Genomic DNA, 22,853 nt, shown 5'->3' with positions numbered 1-22,853 from the left:
AAGCAGAGAAAAGCATGTGCTGACCACACAGCCCAAAGCCACCATGTAACAGGACATGAGGAGCAAAAGCCAAGAGCAGGCCCCTCCCTGCCAAGTGAGCTGGCCTTCCATATCCCACCAAGACTAAACAACTGTCTGGTGATGGGGGCCCTGCATGTCCAGGTCCACCTTGCCCACAGCATTGGCTCCTGATGCCCCTCTTCGCTTTGGAGAGGGAAGCCCCTCTCCAAACTGTCCCTCACAGGGACTCTGACCTTGTTTCTACACACCTGGGCCTGAGCCCTTTGTTCCTTTCTAGTCTGTCCTCATCCCTTGGGCCAGCTTAGGCACTGTCTACTCATGAAGCCTTCCCAACTCCCCCAGTTCCTATTCCCTGAACCTCTAGCAGTGCTGTCACCTGACACATAACCACAGACTGTCCAGCACTGGGGTATCTCTACACCTCAGGACACCATCTAGTCTCCCCACTGGATGGTAATTTGGACCTGGGTCTGATTTACTGCTCCCCAGTGACCAGCTTGTGTTGGACATGCAGTAAGGACTCTTTAGTGACAAGCCCCTATTACTACCTCTGAGACCGCATCTCCTATGATCCCTTGGCTCACTCTGCTGTGGCCACATAGGTCCCCTCACTGTTCCTCAGACATGCAAGCATGTTTCCACCCCCATGGCCTGTGCACTTGCTAGTCCATCTTTTTGGAATGTCTTTTCCCCAGATACCCAAAGAGCTCACACCCTCAGCTCCTTCAGATCTTTACTCAGAAAGCCTCCCCTGGCCACCCTCTTTAATATCACCTCAGCATCCCCTCTCCCCACCTTCCCTGCGGGACTTTTCTCCACAGCTTCTAATATGCGATACAATTTATTTATTTGCTTTTAGTCTACCTCCCCTACAAGAGAGGAGACTTGTCTGTTTTATTTATTGATTTTTCCCCCTACACTTTAGTGCCTACAATAATGCCTGATATAAATATCTGATGAATAAATGAACTAAAATGAAAGTAGGAACCATTTTATCATATATAGCTTTATACGCTGCTCAGGGCCAAAGAGAGCCCCAGACACAAGCTGGCCCTCTCAAAACACTTGCTCAAAGCCTATTTCCCCAGGCCACTACTCATGTACCAGGCCCAACTGTGCACTACGGAGCCCTCAGTGCTACTACTGGCATCCACAGGGGCCATCCACAGGGGAGGCAGCTGACTGGGGAAGGTGCCGGCTGGCAAGGCAAAGCAGGAAAGCAGATGAGAAGTAGCGAGAGAAGTCACAGGCGAGGTCACCTGTCTCTTCCCCCTGCTGGGGGGACCTCTCCCCTTCGCTCTCACTACAGCTCCTGCTCCTCGGCCGCTTCCGGGAGTGCTGTTCATCCTCGATGCTGGTGGGAGACGCAGGAGAGCCCACTGCGCCATGGTCCTCGCCGTTCTCCAGGGCCCTGTCTGGGCTCCTCTGTAGTTTAACCCCGTTCTTGGCCTTCTTGAAGAGGACTGATGTGCGACGGCCCACGCCACTGAGTGGGGCACCTGCGGGGGATGTATCGGGGGTCATGAGGGACACTCTATTAATGCCATTGTCACTGAGCAGGCGTTGCAAGGGCTCGCTCCCTAGCTGCAGAGGTGATTTTTCCAAAAGCTCATCTTCTTCCACTTTTCTTGGCTTTGGGAATCGGCTTGGAGGTTTGCTATCATTGATGGGTTTCAGAGTGGGGGGATCCGGAGGGGATTCTTGCTCAGACAAGGAAGGCGCAGGCCCAGTAGGCTCCAGGGTTGGTGGGGGAGGCATTTTGGAGTCATCTGTTAGAGAAAAAGAGAACCTGCTTGAACATTTTAGAAAAAGTCTGCCCCTACAAGCCAGATAATGACACTGATAACTAAGAACCAAGAGCATAGGCTATTAGAAGGTTTGAGACGTGTCTCAGGTCTAAGGTGAAGAGAAGGTAGGACTAAGTTGTGTCTACACTAGTAGTTCTAAACCCTGGCTATGTATTAGTTACTCAGTTTCTTAAAAATTCCAATGCTGAGGTCCCACCCCAGACAAAATGAAACCAAATAGCTAACGATGGATTTTTTTTTTTTAAAGCTTACCAGGTGAGTTTGATGAAGTCAGGGTTATAAACCACTGCCCTACACCCAGAAAGCCCAAAGCCCCCCGCTTAATCAATAATTAAGTAAATCTCAGCCTCACAGATTAGGGGTCTACAACTCTCTTTAGACCCAGGTGTTTTCCCATCTGTCAATGTATTTTGTTTCATATCACAAGTGAAGCAAGAAGGACAAGCAGAAAGAAGCAGCTTACAGATATGAAAAAATGAAAGCAAGGAAGTTAAATCAGTGGTTCCTGAACTTGTCTATTCAACCTCCACCTGAGAAAATGACAGTTTCGGGGCTTCCCTGGTGGCGCAGTGGTTGAGAGTCCGCCTGTTGATGCCGGGGTTCGTGCCCTGGTCTGGGAAGATCCCACATGCCGCGGAGCGGCTGGGCCCGTGAGCCATGGCCGCTGAGCCTGCGCGTCCAGAGCCTGTGCTCCGCAACAGGAGAGGCCACAGCAGTGAGAGGCCCGCGTACCACAAAAAAAAAAAAAGACGCTCAAAACAGAGCTCAGATTTCCCTAATCTGAATTTCTGGGAGATGAAGCCTAGAAATTTTTTGAAACCTCTAGAAGCTGCTGCAGCCGGTCCACTGGGCATGACTCTGCACTGCCTTAGCCCAGGAGTGGGGATGGATACGAGTGGCATGCTGACTGCCACATGGGAAGCTGGGAAGGGTCACAATGGACACGAAGCCCTCTAATGATAAACCTGACCTCTCCGCCACATCCCCGCTCTCCCCCAACCTAAAATAAAATGGGCCATTCCCTGCAATTTGGCCCCTTTTCCCCTGGAGATAATTCCCAACCTTCTTGATTGTGTGGATGACAGGCCCTCCTGAGCTACAGGCTCAGATCCAAGGGCTGGTAACAGGGAGACAATTCTGTCCCCAAAGAAGCGGAGAGGATGGAAAGCAACTCAGGTAAGGCACCTGGATCTCTGAGAATCACTTCCCCCAGCTGTCTTTTGCAGTTCTGGGCTTTTCTGCTTGGGGTGGGCCTACTGTAGACTTGGCCAGCTGGGGTCAAAGCCATGAGCCCAGACCATCCTTAGGGTCTTTCTTTCTTTTCTGTTCCCCCACACCACAACCTAACCTGCTCTAAGAGCCTCTCTATATGATGGTATAAGTTGAACTAATATTTAACTGGTATGTGCAATATGGCCATACCAGGTGCAAAATATTGAAATACTTCTTTACAAGTTAGTAAACAGCTACTGGGCCCCAGCATCTGAAACTCCCTGAACCCACTCACAATCCAACAACTAAATATCTGCATCAGAGGCCCTCAGGAGCCCCCTCCAATATAAAAGCCAACATCTACTCTGACGGATGAATTTTGGTCTCTACGTATTGTTAAATATTTTGAGTATCATCCCTGGGTATGCATGAAAGTGTGACCCCTCCCAGGGCTTTTACTTGCCCATGAGGGTCACACCTAGAGTTGGGGAAGGATGTTCCCACTACGGGATTTCAGCTTAACCCTCCCTTACCCTGGCCCGCAGCCCCCGGCCTGCCCGTGACTGTCTCTCACCTCTGTCCCCATCGTCTTCTGGCTCCTCCTGCGGGGCCTGCTCCAGCACAGCCACATCCCCCCGGGGCCCTGATGGCAGCTCCCCATTGGACACAGTCTTGTTTAGCGATGCCAGCTGCGGTGGTGGCGGCTGCGCCAGCTTCTGCCGAAGGGCATTGATCTCCCGGCGTAGCAGGCGGACACGGCGGGTCCGGGCCCCACTGGACCGCATGGCACTCACCAGGTCCAGTTTTTCCAGCAGCTCCTTCAGCTGCACCTCTGGGGACAAGTGGGCCCGGTTCTCTGGGATGAGGATGTTGTCCACTGCCAGGGAGAAGGGAGGACAGAAGAAGGGGCTGAAGGACCTGACCAGCCCAGGGCAAAGGGAAGGGCAGGGGCCAATTCCTTCGGATGCAAAATATTCTCCTGGAGTGCCTGGGCCAGTGGCTTCCAGCAGCGTCACTGTGGGGCCTTGGCCCTGGCAACACTGCTCCCAGGAGAGCAGCCACAGGGACAAGGTCAGAATCTGGGAAACACCTGCAGGAAGCAGTTCACAGTCACGATTATGGGCTCCGTGGAGCAGGCACGAGGCAGCTTGGCAATCCCCCGGCCTGAGTGACTGTTTGGCTGCTGCCATCGAGAAGCAGAGAGCAGGGGCAGGCAGAGTAGGGAATTACAGAGGCAATTCCATTTTTCTGATGCTCTACCTGCACTCTTCTGAATGAGCCAGACATACATCAGCACTGCGCTCCTGCTGCCCATGCTCCAACGCCACACAGAGGGAGTCCAGGAAAGAAAGACCCTTGGTGAATCTTTAGCTTTCAGACAGACAGCTAGTACCTTATTCTCCTTATCCTACTATTCAAGAAGTGCTCAGGGAATTAACTTTAACCCTCGGAACTATTCCAGCCACAAGCACATGTACCCCAGCCTGTGCCTATCCCCAGCTTTGCTCCTGGAGTCCACCCTATAGCCCCAAGGCCCATCCTGATCCCTGGCTCTCTGGGCTCTATCCCTGCGCCTCCTCCTGGCCCCTCTCCTCCCTGCCCGTCCAGGCTTCTCACCGTCTTCCCAGGAGAAGCGGTAAAAGTCCTCCAATTTGGGTGACTCGGGCAGGTGGGTGCCCCTCTCGGGGTCATAGCCGATGTTCTCTGCCTGCCGCCGGGCGTGCCGCAGGATGGCCCCTCCCAGGTCCCGCAGGCGGACAGCTGCTCGGTGGAAAATTGTGTCTTTAGCATTATACTTCATGCAGTTGGTAACTATAAGGTTAAAGTCCTCCTCAAACTCCTCCAAGGTGCCGTACAGGTGGGACTCCAGCTTCCGCCTCATAGTAGAAAAATCCATTGGCTTGGATATGAATTCCAGGTAATCTGGAACCTAAACATATAAAACCTGTACAATTACAACAACCATTTACTAGCCAAACAGGCGCACCCTTCAGCGGCACTCTTGCCACCCCATTTTCTGGCTTGGCCATGCCAGGCTCACTCACAGCCCCAGGGCTCTGGCCCACCTTGGCCTGCTGAGCCCTCACCGTGGGCAAGTCTACTAGCCTTGCCAGACACCCCCAGGTTTTGTACACCCTGTGGCCCAACCCCTTCCTAGCCTACTCAGACCCTATTTCCATTTCAGGCAGGGCTCACTGCTCAGGAAGTAGTGGGGGAACTTGCCTCACTCAGGTTGACAGGCTCGGCAAAGATGTGTGCGGGATCCTTCTCCTGCAGCAAGTCCAGTGTTGTCCTCAGCAGAACGTTGAACGGCATAAGCTCCAGCTCCATGGCGGCCTGCTGGACCTTGACCTGTGGGGGAGGTGGAGAGAAATCAGGACACCCCCCAAGAGGCACCGAACTTTTGCTTGATAACTTGACTTTCACCAGTTGTGTAAGACAAATTTTCACAAGATATTAAGCTGACCACTATTTGAGGAGTTACCACTGAACTTTTAGCCTAGAAATAATCATACCAACAGCTGCCACTTTGTGAACATTTCCTATGCATTCAGGCTATATCAAAACTTACAGTAATAATAGTTAATACCTTTATAGTCCTTACTAAGTGTCAAGTAATGTTCAAAATAGGTACAAATGAGGTATTTTACAAAGAGGAAACTGAGGCACGGAAGGACTAAGTAAGTGACTGGCCCAAGGTCACACAGCTAATAAGGGACAGATTGGGATTCACAGTGTGTGCTTTTGACTACTATGCCACACTGCCTTTCTACTTATATTACCTCAGTTAATCATCACAATAACCTCGAAGGAGAAACTGTAATTATCTCCATTTTACAAATATGGAATCTGAGGTTTGAAAAGAGTATGATGAGGAGTTACTAACCCAAGGTCACCTGGCTAGGAAAGAACAGAGACGGACTTATACCTAGGTATGACTTAGTCCAAGAGGCACACTGATGATATAAAATGTCCCTTGGGCCAGGATTCCCACCTAATTGGCCCTTGGACCACCTAGGTCGGCCTAGGGTGACCAAGGCCTCGAGGCTCACCCCCTTGGGTGGCAAGTAGCCTGACATATTTGCAGCAGTGTGCTATACAAATGTTATTTTCCATGTGTGCCCTAATGTAAAAAGGTTGGGAAGCCATGTATTAGACTACAAGTTCCTGCCTCTTGGCTACATCAAAACAAATGCCTGCCTGCATCCCCTGCCTGCTTCCTTTTCCCTTACATTTCTCTGGACCAGAAATGGGAAGAGAAGCTCAGCTGTGGGGCCAGGCCTGGGACGGCACAGACAGTTTGAATCCATAGACAAGGTCCTGAGATGTCCTCCATGCCCACCTGTGCTAAGTATGGCAAGAGCTGCCCAGTCTCAGTGGTGGAAACTCGGGCTACAGGACCGTGAGAGAAGGGCTTGTGCTGGGGCTGAACAGTGAAGCAGAGTTCGGAGAAAGAGAGAAAGAACATCTTTAACCCAGGCCTCTGAAGCATGAGAGTAACAGCTGCTATTCCTGGACCAGAGAGAACAGTTTTGGCATTCAATTAATAGTTTTTGCTCACTGTCATGTGCAGAGTGCTGCCGTAGACACTTCAGGGAGGCAAAGAGTATCAATAATGATGATGATGATAGCAGCTGACACTTCTATAGCCTTACTATGTGCCAGGCACTGTTCTAAGCTCTTTATATACACTAAGTTATCTAATCCTCACAACCTTATGAGATGGGTTCTATTATTACCCCCATTTTATTGTCAAGGAAACTCGAGGTATAAGGAGATTAAGCAACTTAATGTCATACAAGTAGTAAGTGGCAGAGCCAGGATATAAATGCAGGCTGTCTGAATGAAGATGCAGATGTAGAGAATGGACTTGAGGATGGGGAAGGGGGAAGGGTAAGCTGGGACGAAGTGAGAGAGTGGCATGTACTTCTATACACTACCAAATGGAAAATAGATAGCTAGTGGGAAGCAGCCGCATAGCACAGGGAGATCAGCTCAGTGCTTTTGACCACCTGGAGGGGTGGGATAGGGAGGGTGGGAGGGAGAAGCAAGAGGGAGGGGATATGGGGATATAGGTATATATATAGCTGATTCACTTCATTGTACAGCAGAAACTAACACAACATTGTAAGGCAATTATACTCCAATAAAGATGTTAAAAAAAAAAACAAAACACGCAAGCTGCCTGATGCCATAGCTCATATTCCTAATTCCTAGGCTACACTACCTACCTCAACATTCTCCATGCTCAGAGGCTTAGAATCTCTTTGAACAGAGGTTGGAAAATTTAAATGATTCAAGACTATAAGTGTTTAAAGGCCAAGTGAGAAACCCCAGAAGCTCCCAGGTCAAAGGTGATACCCATAAGAATGGCTTGAGAAGCTCTCCAAAACAGAAGGCCAGGCTCCGCCCACCCCCCACCCCCCATATCCTGAATGAGAAACTCCAGGGATGGGCCCAGGCATAGGATATTAAGCTTATGCCTGAGGCCACCAGGAGCTAAACTCCCTAAGTTCGAAGCCATCAGCAGCACCACACCCAACGCAGAGTAGGCAGGTCTTGGAGCCCACAGTGCTGGGCAGGAAGGTAAGAAAGCTGACACCAGGCAGGGGCTCCTGGGTCTCCTGAAGCCATACTGACAGTAGGAGAAAAAGATCTTGAACAAGAGCCCTGGGGGCTCCTCCTCACCTGCTCCCGCTTGAGCTTTTCTCTTTTCCGAATCAGCTCAATCAGCAGCCGTGCCCGCTCCAAGTCGTGCCGGAGCTTCTGCCAGTATTTCAGCTCTTCCTTCACTGCATTTGTCTTCTCGTCCTGCTCCCGCTGCAGGAGGGAAGGGAAAGGATAGAGGAACTGTGGGCCTCCTTCCTGCCCAAAGTCCTCTCCCTGCTCAAGCCTCTGGGGCCTCAGCAGGTAAGAGCCCCATCCCCTTCCTGGACCCATGGTCCCGGAGAGCCCTTCCACCCCCTCTACAACCCTTCCTCCAGTGCTTCCCCAGCCTTATAACAATGTTTCTTCACTATAGCACAATAACCATTGCTGGGGTGAGAGCTGGGACTGCTTCTCCCTACCCCCAGGGACACCAGAGAGCAGCTGTGCATCCTCAGGGCTGGAAAGAATTTCAGAAGGAAACTAATAGACACCTCAGGGTGGAAAGAATTTCACCCTAGAGCTTCGACTTGGCTAGAAAACAAAGCGAAGTTTTTACTACGAGCTTGTGCTTACTGACTTGAACATACTTTAAAACACCACCACCACCACCAAAAACGTGATTCCTGCCCTAAAAGTGGTTACAGTGTAGTTGAGGGAAGAAAGAGGCCCAGGGTTTGATACGCAAGGGCACAGCAGCATAAAGACAACAAAAACTGATTGGATAAACTGAATATAAAATGCTAAGAGGACATAAAATAGAGAAGATCTCAGTGGACTGGGGTTAGGTCAGGGATTCCTGGGGCGAGCAATCTTACTAGGGTTTCACATGTAATGATGCATGTGGATGAAGAAAGCAGTAAGAAAGGCCTCTTTTGGAACTGAAGGGACCACAAAGCAGAAGTATGAAGGCAGAATTAGTGATTCTTTGCTTGTTGAGAAAAACGGGCTGGCCAGAGCAGAGAAACTGGAGAACCACAAAAGCCAAGGAAGACCCAGGATCCAGCTGGCAAGAAGCTTCAAATGGCAGGCAAAAAAGCCTGGACGTGGCCTGCCTGGCGAGGGGGAATTTATTCCGGAAAAGGAAATGACAGGATGGAAAATGGTTAAGTGTGTAAGACAGTACCAGCTGTAAAGCAAAGAAAGAATTAGAGGCTGGAGACCACCTAGAAAGCTACTACTGAAATTAAAGGGGCATGGATGAGCAGGGTAGCTGTGGAATGGAGCTAAAGGGCCATATACTGATAAATCCCCAAAACAGATCAGGGGATGATTAACTGCAGCTCCTTATAGAGGAAAGAGCCAAAAGTAACTCCAAGGTGGGCAACATCTGAGGTCAGGAGGAAGAAGCTTCCATAACAGTAATGGGGAAATACATTTACGGAGATGAAGGAAGATAATGAATTCAGTTTCCAATATCTGAGTTCAGGAAATAACATCTACAAGGACATCTATAGTTCGTCTGCCCCAGAGGGACTGAGGGCAGAAAAAAGGGAGGGGACAAGACAAGAAACCTGGAGCTACTGCTACACAGTTATTGACAACTATGAGTGTGGACAAGCTCTCCAAGCCAACAGGGAGGCAACAGAGCCCCTGGGAGTGTTACCATTAAGGGGTAAGAATTAGGATCAGCACAGGGTACAGTTAGTGGGGTAGAGGGGATGGGAAATGGTGTCACAGAGAAGCTGTAAGACAAAGTGATCGTGGTGTCAAATGCAGTCCAACAGTCTATAAGGTGAGAATCTGAGGAAAGACTTGCTGGGCTGGAAGGGGTCACTGATGTTCTAGAAGAAGCTACAGGGGAGCAAGCAGACCATTTCAAGGAGAGATTGGATATACACTTCCCCTTCAGGACTTCAGTTACAAAAGGCAAAAGTAAAATCAGACAGAACAGAGGGCACCAGAGTCATGGGAAGGCTTGCCTTGTCTCTGGAGTAATGGTGTGGGAATATTTCAAGGCAGAAGTAATGGAACAAGTGAAGAGGCAGAGAGAACTAAATATGTTTTTTAAAAGTCTCTCAGGAGGCCTCCACCATCTCGGAAAACACTAAACATGCAGCAACTCCAGTTGCTAATGTCTAAAAGATCACCCCAACTGGGCAGGCTGTGCGCTACAACCTAGATGGTTAGTGTATTTTTTATGGAACATTTTTAGGCAGATGGCAGTATAGTGTCTTAAGGAAAGTATGCCTTCCTAACTTATACAACATGGTCACCTGACCCTCACTCAGCCCACTTCTTCCTTTCTACCATATCTAAAGGGTTTTCCCCACGTAGAGGGAAAGCTGGGCTTGCTTTCCACTCTCCCCTAGAATTTGCTCCAAGCCAAGCCTCTCTCATCTAGAAGGGCTGCTGTCTGGTCTGAAGAGCTCTACAGTCCTGGAGGTCACTCCTCGGATGGACCACCTAGAGAGGTGATGGCTATAGGCAAAGGCCCCACAGAGGGCTCAGGGAGAGTTGCCCCAACCATCTCTCCTTCGTCACTCTCCACCTCCCTCCACTGCCCTCAAATAACTACTTCACCTACCTGCTCAGCATTCCTTTGGGACTGCAGGTGGGAGTGCAGGCGCCGTATGAGGGGGACACCATTCCGTGCCTGCCGCTTCAACAGCCAGTAGTTGTGAAGCCGCTGCATGAACTGGTTTTTCCTCTGAAAGGAGAGACCACTACAGATCTTGTTCAACCTTGAGTAGAGGCAGAGGGAAGTGAAAGACAGGGTCAGTGGGCAGCCCAGATTACAGCCTCCTATTCAGAACCCCTGGTTCATTTCTGAACCTTATAGAGGAAGACAGAATAAAGTAGCCAAAGCCTCACCTCAGAGAAAGCCTTGAAAAGGACAGCAAAGTTAAGCAGCTCAGATTCAGCATGGGATATTTCACTTGATTTTCCACCTCCTGCCTTGCAGTCCTGATTCTCCAAAAGAACCCTCCCCCAGGAACCCTGACCCTATAGTCCTGGACTCCTGAGACACAGGTCTGTGCCCCAACACCCCCACTCTTCTCTTGATAAAGGCAGCAAAAGAGAACAGGAACTTGCATAAGCTGTGGGCAAAGCGGTCACTGTTTCCTGCCCCCTGTAGTTAAGGGTCCCACCAGACCAGGGAGTAGTCCACAGCCAAGCTGGAAGGAAAATTAGTAGGAATATAGCAGGCTACTGCCTTCTGAACCCAAATACAACCCTTTGGAGTTGTCTGACCTCTGGTTTTTCATTAAAAATCTCAGTAGCCTAAAAATGTCTAATTTTGAACCAAATGAAAAAAAAAATGGATCTAAAGATGTAAGAGGATGGAGAATCTGAAAAGTCAGCTGGCTAGACAAAGAGAGATAAGTACTGTATGATAACGTTTATATGTGGAATCTAAAAAAGACAACAGGGGAATTCCCTGGCGGTCCAGTGGTTAGGACTCGGTGCTTTCACTGCAAGGGCCCAGGTTCAACCCCTGGTCAGGGAACTAAGATCCCACAAGCCGTGTGGCGTGGCCAAAATAAATAAATAAATAAAACAACAAGCTAGTGAATAAAACATAAAAGAAGCAGACTCATAGATATAGAGAACAAACGAGTGGTTACCAGTGTGTGGCAGGGGGGTGGGAGGCAATACAGGGCTGGGGGAGTGGGAAGTACAAACTATTGGGTGTAAGATAGGTTCAAGGATGTATTGTACAACACAGGGAATATAGTCAGTATTTTGTAATAACTGCAAATAGAAAGTAAGCTTTAAAAATTGTATGAAAATTAAAAAAAATTTTTTAAATTTAGCTGGCTAAACTGCGCCAAAAGAGAAGTCTGGAGGTCAGCGTTCAAGCCAAAAACACGTGGCGGGGGAGGAGTGGGAAGGGAATTAATGAGCTCCCACAGTCTCTACCATAATGCCCAAATTTCAACGTGGGTCACATTATTCCCATGTTACAAAAGATGGAAAGGCAGCTTAGGAACATTGTCAAAGTCACTAATGCAGCTAAAAAGATGGTGAAGCTGGGCAGGATTTGAACTCATGATCTCTCTGCTACAACATCTGTGTTCCGAAATTGGTTAAGCAAGGCCTCAGTGCTCCTGTGGCGTTTCCTCTGCTTCTTCTCTTCCTCTTACTCCACTGAAAGGAAGACAATTGTGGCTAAACAAGAAGGTGGAATCTAAGAAGGATGTTCATGTTGGGCTAGATATTGCTCACCCAGGCCTTGTGCCTTTCCATGGTCAGACATTCCTGCCCCAAAGCCAAGCTTACAAAATCAAGACCCAGGCCTTTCCCCAAAGGACAGATCCCCCACCAACACCCATGCCAAGCACACCTGCCCAGATGCAGGTAGCCCCCTCCCTCTACAACCTCTTGGCCATGGAGGGTCCCAACGGCATTTGTGCAGGTGGGGAAAAGAATAATAATAAAATAGCAGTAGCAGCAGCAGCCATCATTTATTGAGCACTTACTATTTGCCAGGCACTGTGCTTTACTTGTATTATCTCATCTATTTCTCCCAACAACCCTGTGAGGTAGTTTCACTTACAAATAAATAAACTAAGGCTGAAAGAAGTTAAGTGACTTGCCAAAGATCACACAGGTAGTTAGTGACAGAAGCAAGATTCAAACACAGGTCTGTCTGGTTCTTAGCCAGCATGCTGTGCTGGCCCCTGCAAGAGACCACCTACAAGAGCAGACCTGACAACCAAAAAGTCTAGCCCCAGGGCATAACCACCCTACAGATGGAGACTAAGCATGGACCTCACCTAAGGGAGGAGGGGAGCCTAGAACAGCTCTGTGACTAGAAGGCCCATTTCCAGTTGACTGAATCTAACTCCAGCCATGGCTCACAAGAGCCTCTCCCTCTGGATCTTGTCAGCTCTTGTGTCTTCCTTCCAGACCAACAAGTCTGGTTGCCTATTTCCCTCATACAACTCACTCCCCACTGCCCTCCAGTACTCCTTTCTCCCTATCCCTTACACCAAGAGAGACAGACAGCAGGAACAGAACCTAGAGGCATCACAAGCCCCAGCTTGTCCAGGGTCTGTCGCTTTACCCCTGGTTCCTTCCAGCCCTTAGAACAGGACTTGGCATATAGTAAGTGCTCAATAAACATCTCATTGAATGAATAATGGAGTGAACAACTTTACCTCCCGTGGCCGCAGTTTCTTCATCTGGGGGTGTGGGAGAAGGTGCAAGGACTATGTTAGATGAATAATCTCCAAGATTCCTTCCTGCTCTAACACTGTAGTCTTTTTAGTGAACATCACCAATGAGATGGGCCTCCGCTGGAAAATCTTCCCTGTCTCTTGCTTGTCTGCCAAGCTCCCATCCCTCCAACAGTGCCAGCTATCTCTCTGATGGTTTAAAACAGGCACAATGGTTTCTCTACAGACTCGGTGGGGGCCAAGGCGGCTTAGTTACACAGCAGAGCTGAGTGATCTTCTTTCCGCTAAATCTAAAAGCTTCTCAGGAGACATAACATATCTTCCCCACATGACCACCCCCTTACACAAAGTCCGCATCATTCCCAGGACAGAGCTTTCTGGACAGCAGGTACCTATACTGACCCCTTGAAACAGTGGTTCTCAACTGGAAGTAGTTCTAGCCCCATAAGGTTACTAGAAATATAAGTAGGGAGCATCTGAGGTTGTCACAAAGACCAGGCAATGAGGGAGGGGATGCAAATGGCACTTACAGACAAAGACCAGGGATGCTAAACATCGAGAAATGTACGGGACAGCCTTAATAATGAATTACCTCCTGTCCAAAATGCCACTTGTGCCCTGTTGAAAAATATTACCTTAGACATCCTGTCACCTGGCTTTCTAAGCAACTTAAGTGTCTGTCTCACCTTGAATCAAAGGAAATACATTGCTTTGAAGGGCACAATCAAAACCACAAACCAGTCCAGGTGAGCCCAGGGTCTAAAGGAGAAGTCTAAATTTGAGAGCACAGAAGAGAAGAGGTATTCACCAACCTTGGGGAAAGAAGCCTGGCTCAGAAGCCTGGCTCAGGGCCAACACCAGCCTGAGAAGAAATCATGAGTCCCTAGGGAGCCCTCCTGGGCAGGCTCACCTGTAAGAGGGTATCTGTGGGACAGTGACCATGGGGACAGTGGAGGGTGTGTCTCGGCCCACTTCCTCTGGCTCCTTCTTGATCCTTTGCTTCAAAGTCATCTTGTTCTTCTTGGACACTCCCTTGAGGGGGCCACCTACCCCACCTTGGCCTTCATCTTCCTCCTCCTCTTCTACCTCTTCCTTCTCTTCTTCCTCCCCACAGCCTTCCTTCAGCCCTTCTTCGTCCCCAGCCTCACTGAGACTTCCTGGGGAGTCGCCCTTCCTCCTAGCAGTGGCGGCACCTGGCGGCGAGTGGGCTTCACAGTAGGCGGTCTTGCGCACTGTGAAGATGGTGCCATTGAGGCTGGTCTCACGCATAGGCTCAATCTTCATGAAGAGCCCAGCCCGCTGTGCACACGTCACATGGAAGGCCGTGTAGCAGTTCACCTTATGGCACTGGATGGCTGCACCCAGCCCCTTCTGCTTGCAGATATAGCAGGTTAGTTTCCAGCGGGCAGGTGGGATGTTGTCGATGCCCTCAATAGGCTCCAGGAACACGGTGTTAGCAAAGCAGACTTCAGGGATCCAGATGGCACACACCACGTGGGCCCAGTGCCCATCACTGGTCTGTTTGAAGGCGCCACCCTTGTTGGGGCAGAGGACGCAATCCACAGGCCGGGAGGGAGACTGTAGACAGCAGCGGCATAGCCACTGGCCCTCGGGGATGTAAGGGACGCCATAGCACTCCTGGTGTACAGCCAGGTTGCAGATGTCACAGAAGAGAATGACGTTGCTGTTGTGGCATTCGTCATCCAGGCATACACAGCAGAAAGCATCTTCATCAATGAGTGACTGTTGGGCCCCACTGCTTCGACTCTCCAAGTATGACTCCTTCTCAAGCCGATCCACCAGCAGCTCAAAGGTATCTGCCGACACCAAACTGTGCCCATCTACTCGCCGCTTCTCATTTACCATGTCCAGCCAGGCAAGGTCCTCCTCATCCATGTCGTATTCTACTTCTGCATCCAGGTCTTCAGGTGGCTTCTCAATGTAGCGGTAGTAGGCAGCAGGCAGCGGGGGTGCTTCTGGTTGACTGCCTGAGTCCACCATGCGGAAGCTGGGTTGTGGGAGGTGGAAGGAAGTGCCGGATGCATGCTTGGAGCAGGACTCCTTCTTCTTGCCCTTGGATGAGGGTTTTTTGGACTTGACAGGGAACTGAGGCTGCTCACTGTTTTCCTTGTTACTATTGCATTCGGTGATATCCTGGGCAGTCAACTCATCCTCTGTGATGATCTTGAGCGGGTCATAGATGCTAATACGATGCAGACGTCCATCAATGTCCACCTCGACGATCCGTTGGGCCTGGGCATATGTCAGGGTCTCCCGAGTGGGTGAGCACTTCAGACTATAGGGGGATGGGGAGCGCCGGCCCTCGGCATTCTGCCGTGACTTCCGGCGAGGCTTCCTCATGGCACCCGGGAACCAATGAGACAGGCCTAAAGAGGAGGCCAGGAGACTGTGAGCCAGACGTTCAGGCATGCATGCATTCATTTACCCTTCCATCTGATCAAGTGGCCACTGAGCAAACTGGCTATTCCCTCTGTCTGAACATCCTGCCCCTCAGGTATCCACATGGCTTGCTCTTTCACCTCCTCCAAGTCTTTCCATAAACAGTGTTTCTCAGTGAGACCTATGACCATTCTATCCAAAATTGCAAATCCCTTTCCCCCACCAGCAATCTTTCATCCTGCTTTATATTTCACTATAACACTCACCAATTTTTACTGTGCTATGTAATTTATATATTTATCATGTATATTTGTTTCCTTCCTCTAGAATGTAAGGCCCATGAAGGGAGGGATTTTTGCCTGTCTTGTTCACTGCTGTATCTCCAGCACCTGGAATGGTGCCTGACTCCTCTAAGTAAGCATTCTATAAGTGTTAGCTGAATGAAATGAGAAATCAAACACTCATGATCCCTGCCCTCAAGGAGCGCTGTCTGATTGAAGGGACAGAAAAGTAAACACAACAGATCACTACAGATCAATGCAACATGGGGAGAGAGCTAATGTTCTAATGGGGTATTTAAGGCTGTGGGACAGCTAACTATGGAAAAGGGGGTGGTGGTTAAGGCTTAGGAAAGGAGTAAACAAGAACAGCATCCACTTACAAGCTCTACACATGACCTGTGGCCCCATGGGGGATCAAAAATCCACAGGTCTAGAGCCCTCTCCCAACCCATCTTACCATGATCCATGATCAGAAACACTACCCCCGACCATGCCCAGGGGTGAAGGGGTAAGGCACGTGAAATGTCTATCGCATGTGGTCTAAGGACTTCAAACTACAATGTGCAGGGTATTCTCTGCAAAAGGCAGCATTCAGGATGCATTGGCTAGTACATCTCTAAGCAGAAACCCTGGAAGCTCTGGGTGTGGCCCCAAGTGGCCTATTTGGTACCCTCACTGGACCTAAGGCCAAGGTAACTGGGGCAATATCTGGGGTAAACTCTCAATGCATCTGTTACTTCAAAAGCCCCTCTCTCCCAAAATACATCCAGTCCACCCTTGTGCAACAAAGAGAAAGCTCTAAATTTCTCCCATTGTTCACTGGGATGGAGGGAATTATGACAAGCTCACAAGGAGCTGTGGTCACAGTTACTGAGGCCATCAATACTAAGAAAGACCTCTGGGGATATGGTGCCCTGAGGTGCGGGCAGAGGCTTGGAAGGGTATGAACAGGGAGACGATTTCAAGGAGAAAAACAGAATTTGTCACCTTGCTTGCAGGATCTACCATCTTTATAAAGTGGAGATGGTGATGATAATGTAGCACACTTTCACAAACTACAAAGCCCTTTTACTTTTAATATTTTTCACAACTACCTTGGAAGGGAGAATAGATATCCTCATCTCCATTTTACAGATGAAGACACAGAAGCTCAGAAAGGTGTCACTCCCCCTAAAGCTGGTAAGTGACAGAGCTACAATTCAAACCCAGATCTTCTGATCTGCTCAAGCCATCTCACTAGGACATAAGAACACCACAGAGATGCCACGGTCTGGTACAAAAAGAGGCTCTGAGGCAATCCAGGTACTAATCTTGGCCCTGTGTGACCCAGAGAAAGTCACTGAAACGTTCTGTGCCCGCACACTCCATCAGTAAAATGAAATTAATAAAATTTATTTCTTAAGGGTTGCTATTTGTAATAAGGTATTCTTAACATCCTTATTTTAAAAGGCTTCCAATCCCAAAGTCTGACTGAAAGAAACAAACAAAAAACAACTTGGCTGAGGCACAGTGCCAGGCAGGCACAAACCCTATTTGGAACCAAAGGAAAGAGAATCATTCGCAGAAATTCTGTCCAGGTTCCAGAGACCCTTGGCCACTACATGCCTGACAAATGCCAACTCCCTGGGGGCGGCCCGGGCCAACAGACCTGCTTTATTATCCCCACCCTGTCAAGGGCATGCAGACCCTTGCAGAGGTGTGAAAATCTATCTCAACAGTAACTTGAAATGCTTCAGAAAGGGGATGTAGCTCTTCCTTTGTCAAAGCCACGATATATTCCTCCTCCCTACCCGCTACCTCCTAGAGTATCTCTCAATCAAGCAGCAAGTATCTACAGAGGCCTCTGTTGTCCTACCCAAGCCTCTAGACACTGGGGGGCCAACTCCAGAGGGGGAAGGGCTGCTGCTGAGGAAAAACGAAATGAGTTTCGCCCTCAAGGAGCTTACAGTCTAGTTTTTTGGCGGGAGTTTCTCATCCCACACAGCCCTTCCCACATACACAGCTCCAAATACCTCCAACACCCCCAGAGGTCTACCCGGCATCCCCTGAGCCCCCACTCGCCCACCCCACCCAGGTCCGCGAAGAATAAGGAGTTTCTGCAATTAAACTGTTTCCCCTGCACCCCACACGAGATACTCATGAGACAAATAAGGACCCCAGCCAAGACTCCCGCCCCTTTAAAGGGGCACCTCTTCCAGAAGAATCCTGACCCTTCGGAGAGGAAAGGAGGGAAATAACATCTCCTCACCAGAGGGGAGGGAGGGAGCGTGCCTGAGACAGACGCGGAGTCCGACCCTCAGACAGAGAAAGCTAGCGCCTGCGAACAAGCGGGTCACAGAGGCAAGCGCCCATTGGCCGCCTCACCTGCCCGTCTGGAGGAACCGGGGGCCAAGGGACGCTCAGGGGGTGGAACTCTCCTCTGACCCGACCAATTGGAGAGCGTGGCGGGGGCGGGGCTCGGCGGCTCGGCTTCCAGGGCCAGGGGGGAAGCAAGATGGCGGCTGCGGGAGGGGGTCCTCGCTTTTCAGCTCCCCCCCTCACCCGCCTTTTCCTTCTCCGCTGCCACCCTGGCTCCAGGAAAGAGCTTTCGCGCCACCCCCGCCCCGCTCGGGAAGCCCCTCGCTTCCCTCCCCCATCCCGTGCAGTCCCTGGTCCCCGTAGGCCCCGCTGCTCCCGCCCCCGTTCCGTCCGGCCCCGCTGCCGCCCCCATTACCTCAGCAGCCGGCCCGTCCCCACCGTTCGGGGCTCCTGGGCGCGGGCGGGCCGGCCGCCTAGCAGGTCGGCGCGGCCCGGGGAGCGGAGCGCGGCCTCCTCCCGCGCTGACCTCCGTGGCCACCGCCGTGCCCCCTCCCGGCCCGCGCTGGGGCCCCGGCCCGGCCGCCGCCGCTCCCGGGGGAGGAGGGGGAATGGAACCGCCGCCGCCGCCGCCGCCGCTGCCGCCACGGAGCCCGGCCGAGGGGAGGGAGGGATCAGCCCCCAGGCAGGATCCGCCCCTCCGGCCTCCCCCCCTCCCCCCGCCACCTCCACCCCTTCCCTCGCTCCCTCTCTGGCTCCGCGGGCTCTCCCGCTGAACAGGAGCGAGAGCGCGAAAGAGAGGGGAAACAAGAAAAAAATCCCCCCGCCCGTACCCGGCGCGGCGGCGGCCGGGGCGGCGCGGAGAGGAGCGCGGAGCCGCTGCCGCCACAGGGCACCGTCCCCTGCTCGGCCTCACGGTGGCGGTGCGGACACGGCAGGGGCGCGGAGCAAAGGCGGGATCTGCGCTCGCCGCGGCCCCGGCTCACGCCGACCTGCCTCGCCACGGGGAGAGTCCGACTAGAGAGCTGGGGGGCGTTATGGTCCAGCTGGGAAAGACGGGGTCCATAACTCCTTAGAGTGGTTATTTATCCCCTCCCCCAGCCCTGCGGGGGAGGTGGCTAAGGTTTGGAGCAACAACCCCCCTCCCTGAGCTAGAAGGTCCCTCCAAAGGCCAAGTCAAGAGCAGTCATTGAAGACAAAACCGTTCTGTAGTTTCTTGGGGTGCAGGTGCCTGCAGTACTCCCAGAAAGTCGCCCCCTTCCCCCCGTGCTCCAGTCCGGAGGACAAAGGTCTATCGATGTCCATACCCTTCCCCAGTGAGGACAGCCGGGGAAGACCTGCCTCTGTTGTGTAAAGGTGAGCCTCATTCCCCACGAGACATCTTTCTTAAGAAACAGACTTGACTTTTCGTTGTGTGCCATCCTCTCCCTTCTGTGTTTAAAAAGAGTAAACATAAAAGGGTAAACATAAAAGTTTGACGGTCTACTTAAGGACGTCTGGTAACTCGCTTGTCACCATAGACATGGGAAACACTGTCTCCTTAAACCTTATTTGGCTAGGAGTTGGTTAATTTAATGCAAAAGCCGCTTTATAATAGATGTTTGACAAATGGCAACTTCAGACTTTCAGATATAATCAGCCTGGCTTTTGCTTTGGTAAATAAATTTAAGAAGAGAAAAGGGCTCCTTTGTCACCCCTCTTTTGCCTATAAATTGGAAAGCTTACCTCATATGACTGAAGTCTTAAGCACCAGTATTTAACGATGTTTATAAAGGATGTATGGATAGACTGCCTTTAAATGTGAACATGAATGACATGTTTTGAAAGCGTTTCCTCTCCCCGCGCTGGTGGTGTAGCTTGGTAAGACTCACAATTTCTTGCTTGGTTCTGATCATTAATGACAGAGATTGTAGAGTCAGAGGATGAAGGATAAAAGCTTAGGATCCAAGTCTTACAAATGCTTAAACTTAACGAACTGCTACTTTTGAAGTATAGATGTTCATTATCCTAAGGAATTTAAACATATTGTGTTTTGGATTTGAAAGTTTGATAAAAGTAAGGAAGCTAATTTGTATGACAGAGATGTTTTCCTGATTACATGGTAGCACCTTCTGGCAAAATGATAGCAAAAATACTTCATTAACCAATTTTTTTTTTAAGAGAAAAGGACTGGCTTGTGAAGCTAAACAAGGACAGGGCATTGTTTTGAAAGCTGTGAAGGTGAAATAGTATGAATTAATGTCAAAAGGCTAGGGAGAATAATCATTTGGAGGGAAGGTGTAGAAGAAAAGATGATTAATTGTGGAAGGGAAAGCCCCAGAGGCAAGAGAATATTACAATTACTTTTAGTTAAAGAAAAAAAAAAAAGGAGACTAATAGAAACAAGAACACTGAATTTCATTTCTTGTTCTTTTAAAATGTGAAATATAACCATTTCTACATATAACTAGTAACTTTTATTTCTTGAGGGATGTTCTCAAAATTTATTTAGTACAATTCCCATTTGTGTGATTGGGAGCTTTTTCCACCAAAGTTAAAGAATAAATACTTTGAGGAAAGGTATTGGTTTCCATTTGTAACAGTAAGTAAAATAATTATTTAAATGCTGTTGAAAATGCATTGTTAACCTGATACATATGATTTCCAGGTTTTTCTATTCAAAGCTTTCATAGAAGACCTTATTCAGCCTAAATGTTTTTCTTCCATTTTCAACTTCCACTTTCTTAATGGTAACTTTACAGTTGTCCTCGCTTCTATTTTTGATATTTGGAATTGGTTTCTGTTTGTATAACTGCACACATAGCCAGTTCACTATGATGTAATCTTAAATGTAACATGGGACAATTATGTCATTAAAAACAAATTTGAGGGCTTCCCTGGTGGTGCAGTGGTTAAGAATCTGCCTACCAATGCAGGGGACACACATTCAAGCCCTGGTCCGGGAAGATCCCACATGCCGCGGAGCAGCTAAGCTCGTGCACCACAACTACTGAGCATGCGCTCCAGAGCCCGCGAGCCACAACTACTGAGCCCGCGTGCTACAACTGCTGAAGCCTGTGCGCCTAGATCCCGTGCTCTGCCACAAGAGAAGCCACCACAACGAGAAGCTCATGCACCACAACAGAGTAGCCCCAGCTCGCCGCAAATAGGAAAGGCCCGTGCGCCACAACTAGAGAAGGCCCGTGCACAGCAACGAAGACCCAACGCAGCCAAAAGTAAATAAATATATTTACTTTTTAAAAAACAAATTTGAAACATGTATCAAAAATCCCAGAGGCACTAAATTTAATTCTCTTTAATCTTTAGCTATTTTAAATAGTTTAAATTCACCAGCCCTTGGCCTTTCCATTAAACCATACAGCAGTTCAGTTCAACAGACAGAGGCACAGACCTTTGATTCCCAACAGTAGTTTTAAAAATCCTCCATTTCTAAGTAGACACTAACTTAATTTGAAGTAGGAGACTATTTTACTACTTAAACCCAGAAAAGGAAACGTGAGTACAAAAAGTTTCCCCCTCAATTTTTTTTCAGCATCTTAGGATATCTTTGTCAACAATTTACTGTTATCATTAGTTTACCAAAGCAAGAAACCTCTGAAGGGTCAGATGCAATACCCACTGGATTAATAAAAATATGTGTAATGAAAAGGAAATAGACTTTGAGTAATTGTTGAATTTTTTTTTTTTCCCTGCTGTACGCAGGCCTCTCACTGCTGTGGCCTCTCCTGTTGCAGAGCACAGGCTCCGGACATGCAGGCTCAGCAGCCATGGCTCACGGGCCTAGCCGCTCGGCGGCATGTGGGATCTTCCCGGACCCCGGGGCACGAACCCATGTCCCCTGCATCGTCAGGCAGACTCTCAACCACTGAGCCACCAGGGAAGCCCTGTTGAATTATTTTTAGTAGAATATTCCTTGCTTAGACTTTGGATAAAAGAATTCTAAACCATACATAGGAAGAATATGGGAGTTTGAAATCATTGTGATATTTTTATGCTGTAATGAAAATGCTGTAAGAATATAGTTTACTTAGAAAAAGGAAAAAATTTATGCTAACAACAGGCTTTAAATCGAATACCACACCCTCTAAATTTAATTGCATTCATTTATTCCTGTAACACATTTATCGAACATCTGTGTGTCCAACACTGTTCAAGTTGCTTTGGAAAATAATGACAAAATCTCAACGTAGGTTACAGTGATCATATGTAAATGTAGAATATATTTTTCTTTGCCTTGAGTAGTGTACAATCAAGAAGCAAGCTAGAAATAACTAGAAAATACATGTAGGAGAAATCAGATAAGGCAGTGAACAGTGTAGAGCCACCGCTATTCAAATGGAGGATAGGAGACTTCTTTTAGCCTGGTTCTAAATAGTGATGGATGTGAATTGGCGAAAAGAGTGTGGAATGACATTATTAGGTTGGTGACAGGGCAGCCCAGGCAAAGGGAAAACATGCAGGGAATAATAAGGAAATTACCCTAGCTGGTCTGTATGGGAAGTTGTTAAGAAAGAAAAAGTTGAATTGGATATGGCAAGGGTATAGGAATAATAAAAATAATACCTAACACTTATTTACAAGGTACTGTGCTCAGTGCTTTACCTACTGTATTTATTAAAAATCTTTGTTGCACTTAGAAAACAAACTAGTTTAATTAATAAAGGAAATCTATTGATTCTCATAACCAGAAGGTCCAGGGGTGCATCTGGTTTTAGGTAAGGTCAAGTCAAGAGATTCAGATTACGTCATCAGGACATAGTTTCTTGCAGTCTCTCAGCCATCCCGAACTAATAGCTGTGGCCAGAAAGACATGATACTCTAATGAGGTGTGGTCATTGTTCACTACCAGAACCAGAGGACACGGGCAGGAGATGATTCTCCAAAGATATAGTGGGCACTTGTACAAAGTAGGTCCAATATGCATGCTATATCTCATTTATCAATTTGTAGCTCTGTGAAATTATTATTATGGTCCCCATTATGCATAGGATAAACTAGAGCAGGAACAGTATTAGGTAAACCAGGAAGAATTTATAGTATTTGTTGTGAAAATAAAAGGACATTAA

General features: G+C 48.9%; 2 protein-coding genes across 12 annotated transcripts in view; one reads left to right on the top strand and one right to left on the bottom strand.

The window, feature by feature from the left end:
* BRPF3 (bromodomain and PHD finger containing 3) overlaps positions 1-18,332 on the bottom strand; it is a 36,745-nt gene extending 18,413 nt beyond the window's left edge. For all 8 annotated transcript variants that reach the window (XR_004482233.2, XR_004482234.2, XM_033424142.2 and 5 more), the window contains exons 1-8: positions 18,206-18,332; positions 13,722-15,198; positions 10,216-10,372; positions 7,731-7,862; positions 5,265-5,393; positions 4,659-4,971; positions 3,616-3,918; positions 1,281-1,790 (exon numbers count right to left, since the gene is read on the bottom strand). Coding sequence is in view for 6 of the 8 variants with exons in the window: in XM_033424142.2 (XP_033280033.1) it covers positions 1,281-1,790; positions 3,616-3,918; positions 4,659-4,971; positions 5,265-5,393; positions 7,731-7,862; positions 10,216-10,372; positions 13,722-15,172 (2,995 nt within the window). In the remaining 2 variants the exon portion in view is untranslated. The remainder of the gene's footprint in view (positions 1-1,280; positions 1,791-3,615; positions 3,919-4,658; positions 4,972-5,264; positions 5,394-7,730; positions 7,863-10,215; positions 10,373-13,721; positions 15,199-18,205) is intronic.
* Positions 17,946-22,853, top strand: part of LOC117200620 (translation initiation factor IF-2-like) — a 41,594-nt gene continuing 36,686 nt past the window's right edge. For 2 of the 4 annotated variants that reach the window (XM_033424159.2, XM_033424160.2), the window contains exon 1: positions 17,946-19,143. In XM_033424159.2, the coding sequence (XP_033280050.1) occupies positions 17,987-18,808 (822 nt within the window). In that variant the 5' untranslated portion in view covers positions 17,946-17,986 and the 3' untranslated portion in view covers positions 18,809-19,143. The remainder of the gene's footprint in view (positions 19,144-22,853) is intronic. The other 2 variants (XR_004482236.2, XR_004482235.2) reach the window with 1 other exon arrangement.

This window comes from Orcinus orca, chromosome 10 (assembly GCF_937001465.1).
Source record: "Orcinus orca chromosome 10, mOrcOrc1.1, whole genome shotgun sequence".
NCBI lineage: Eukaryota > Metazoa > Chordata > Mammalia > Artiodactyla > Delphinidae > Orcinus > Orcinus orca.
The sequence above is the reverse complement of the archived record's forward strand: the minus strand, read 5'-3'. Positions and strand labels throughout refer to the sequence as shown.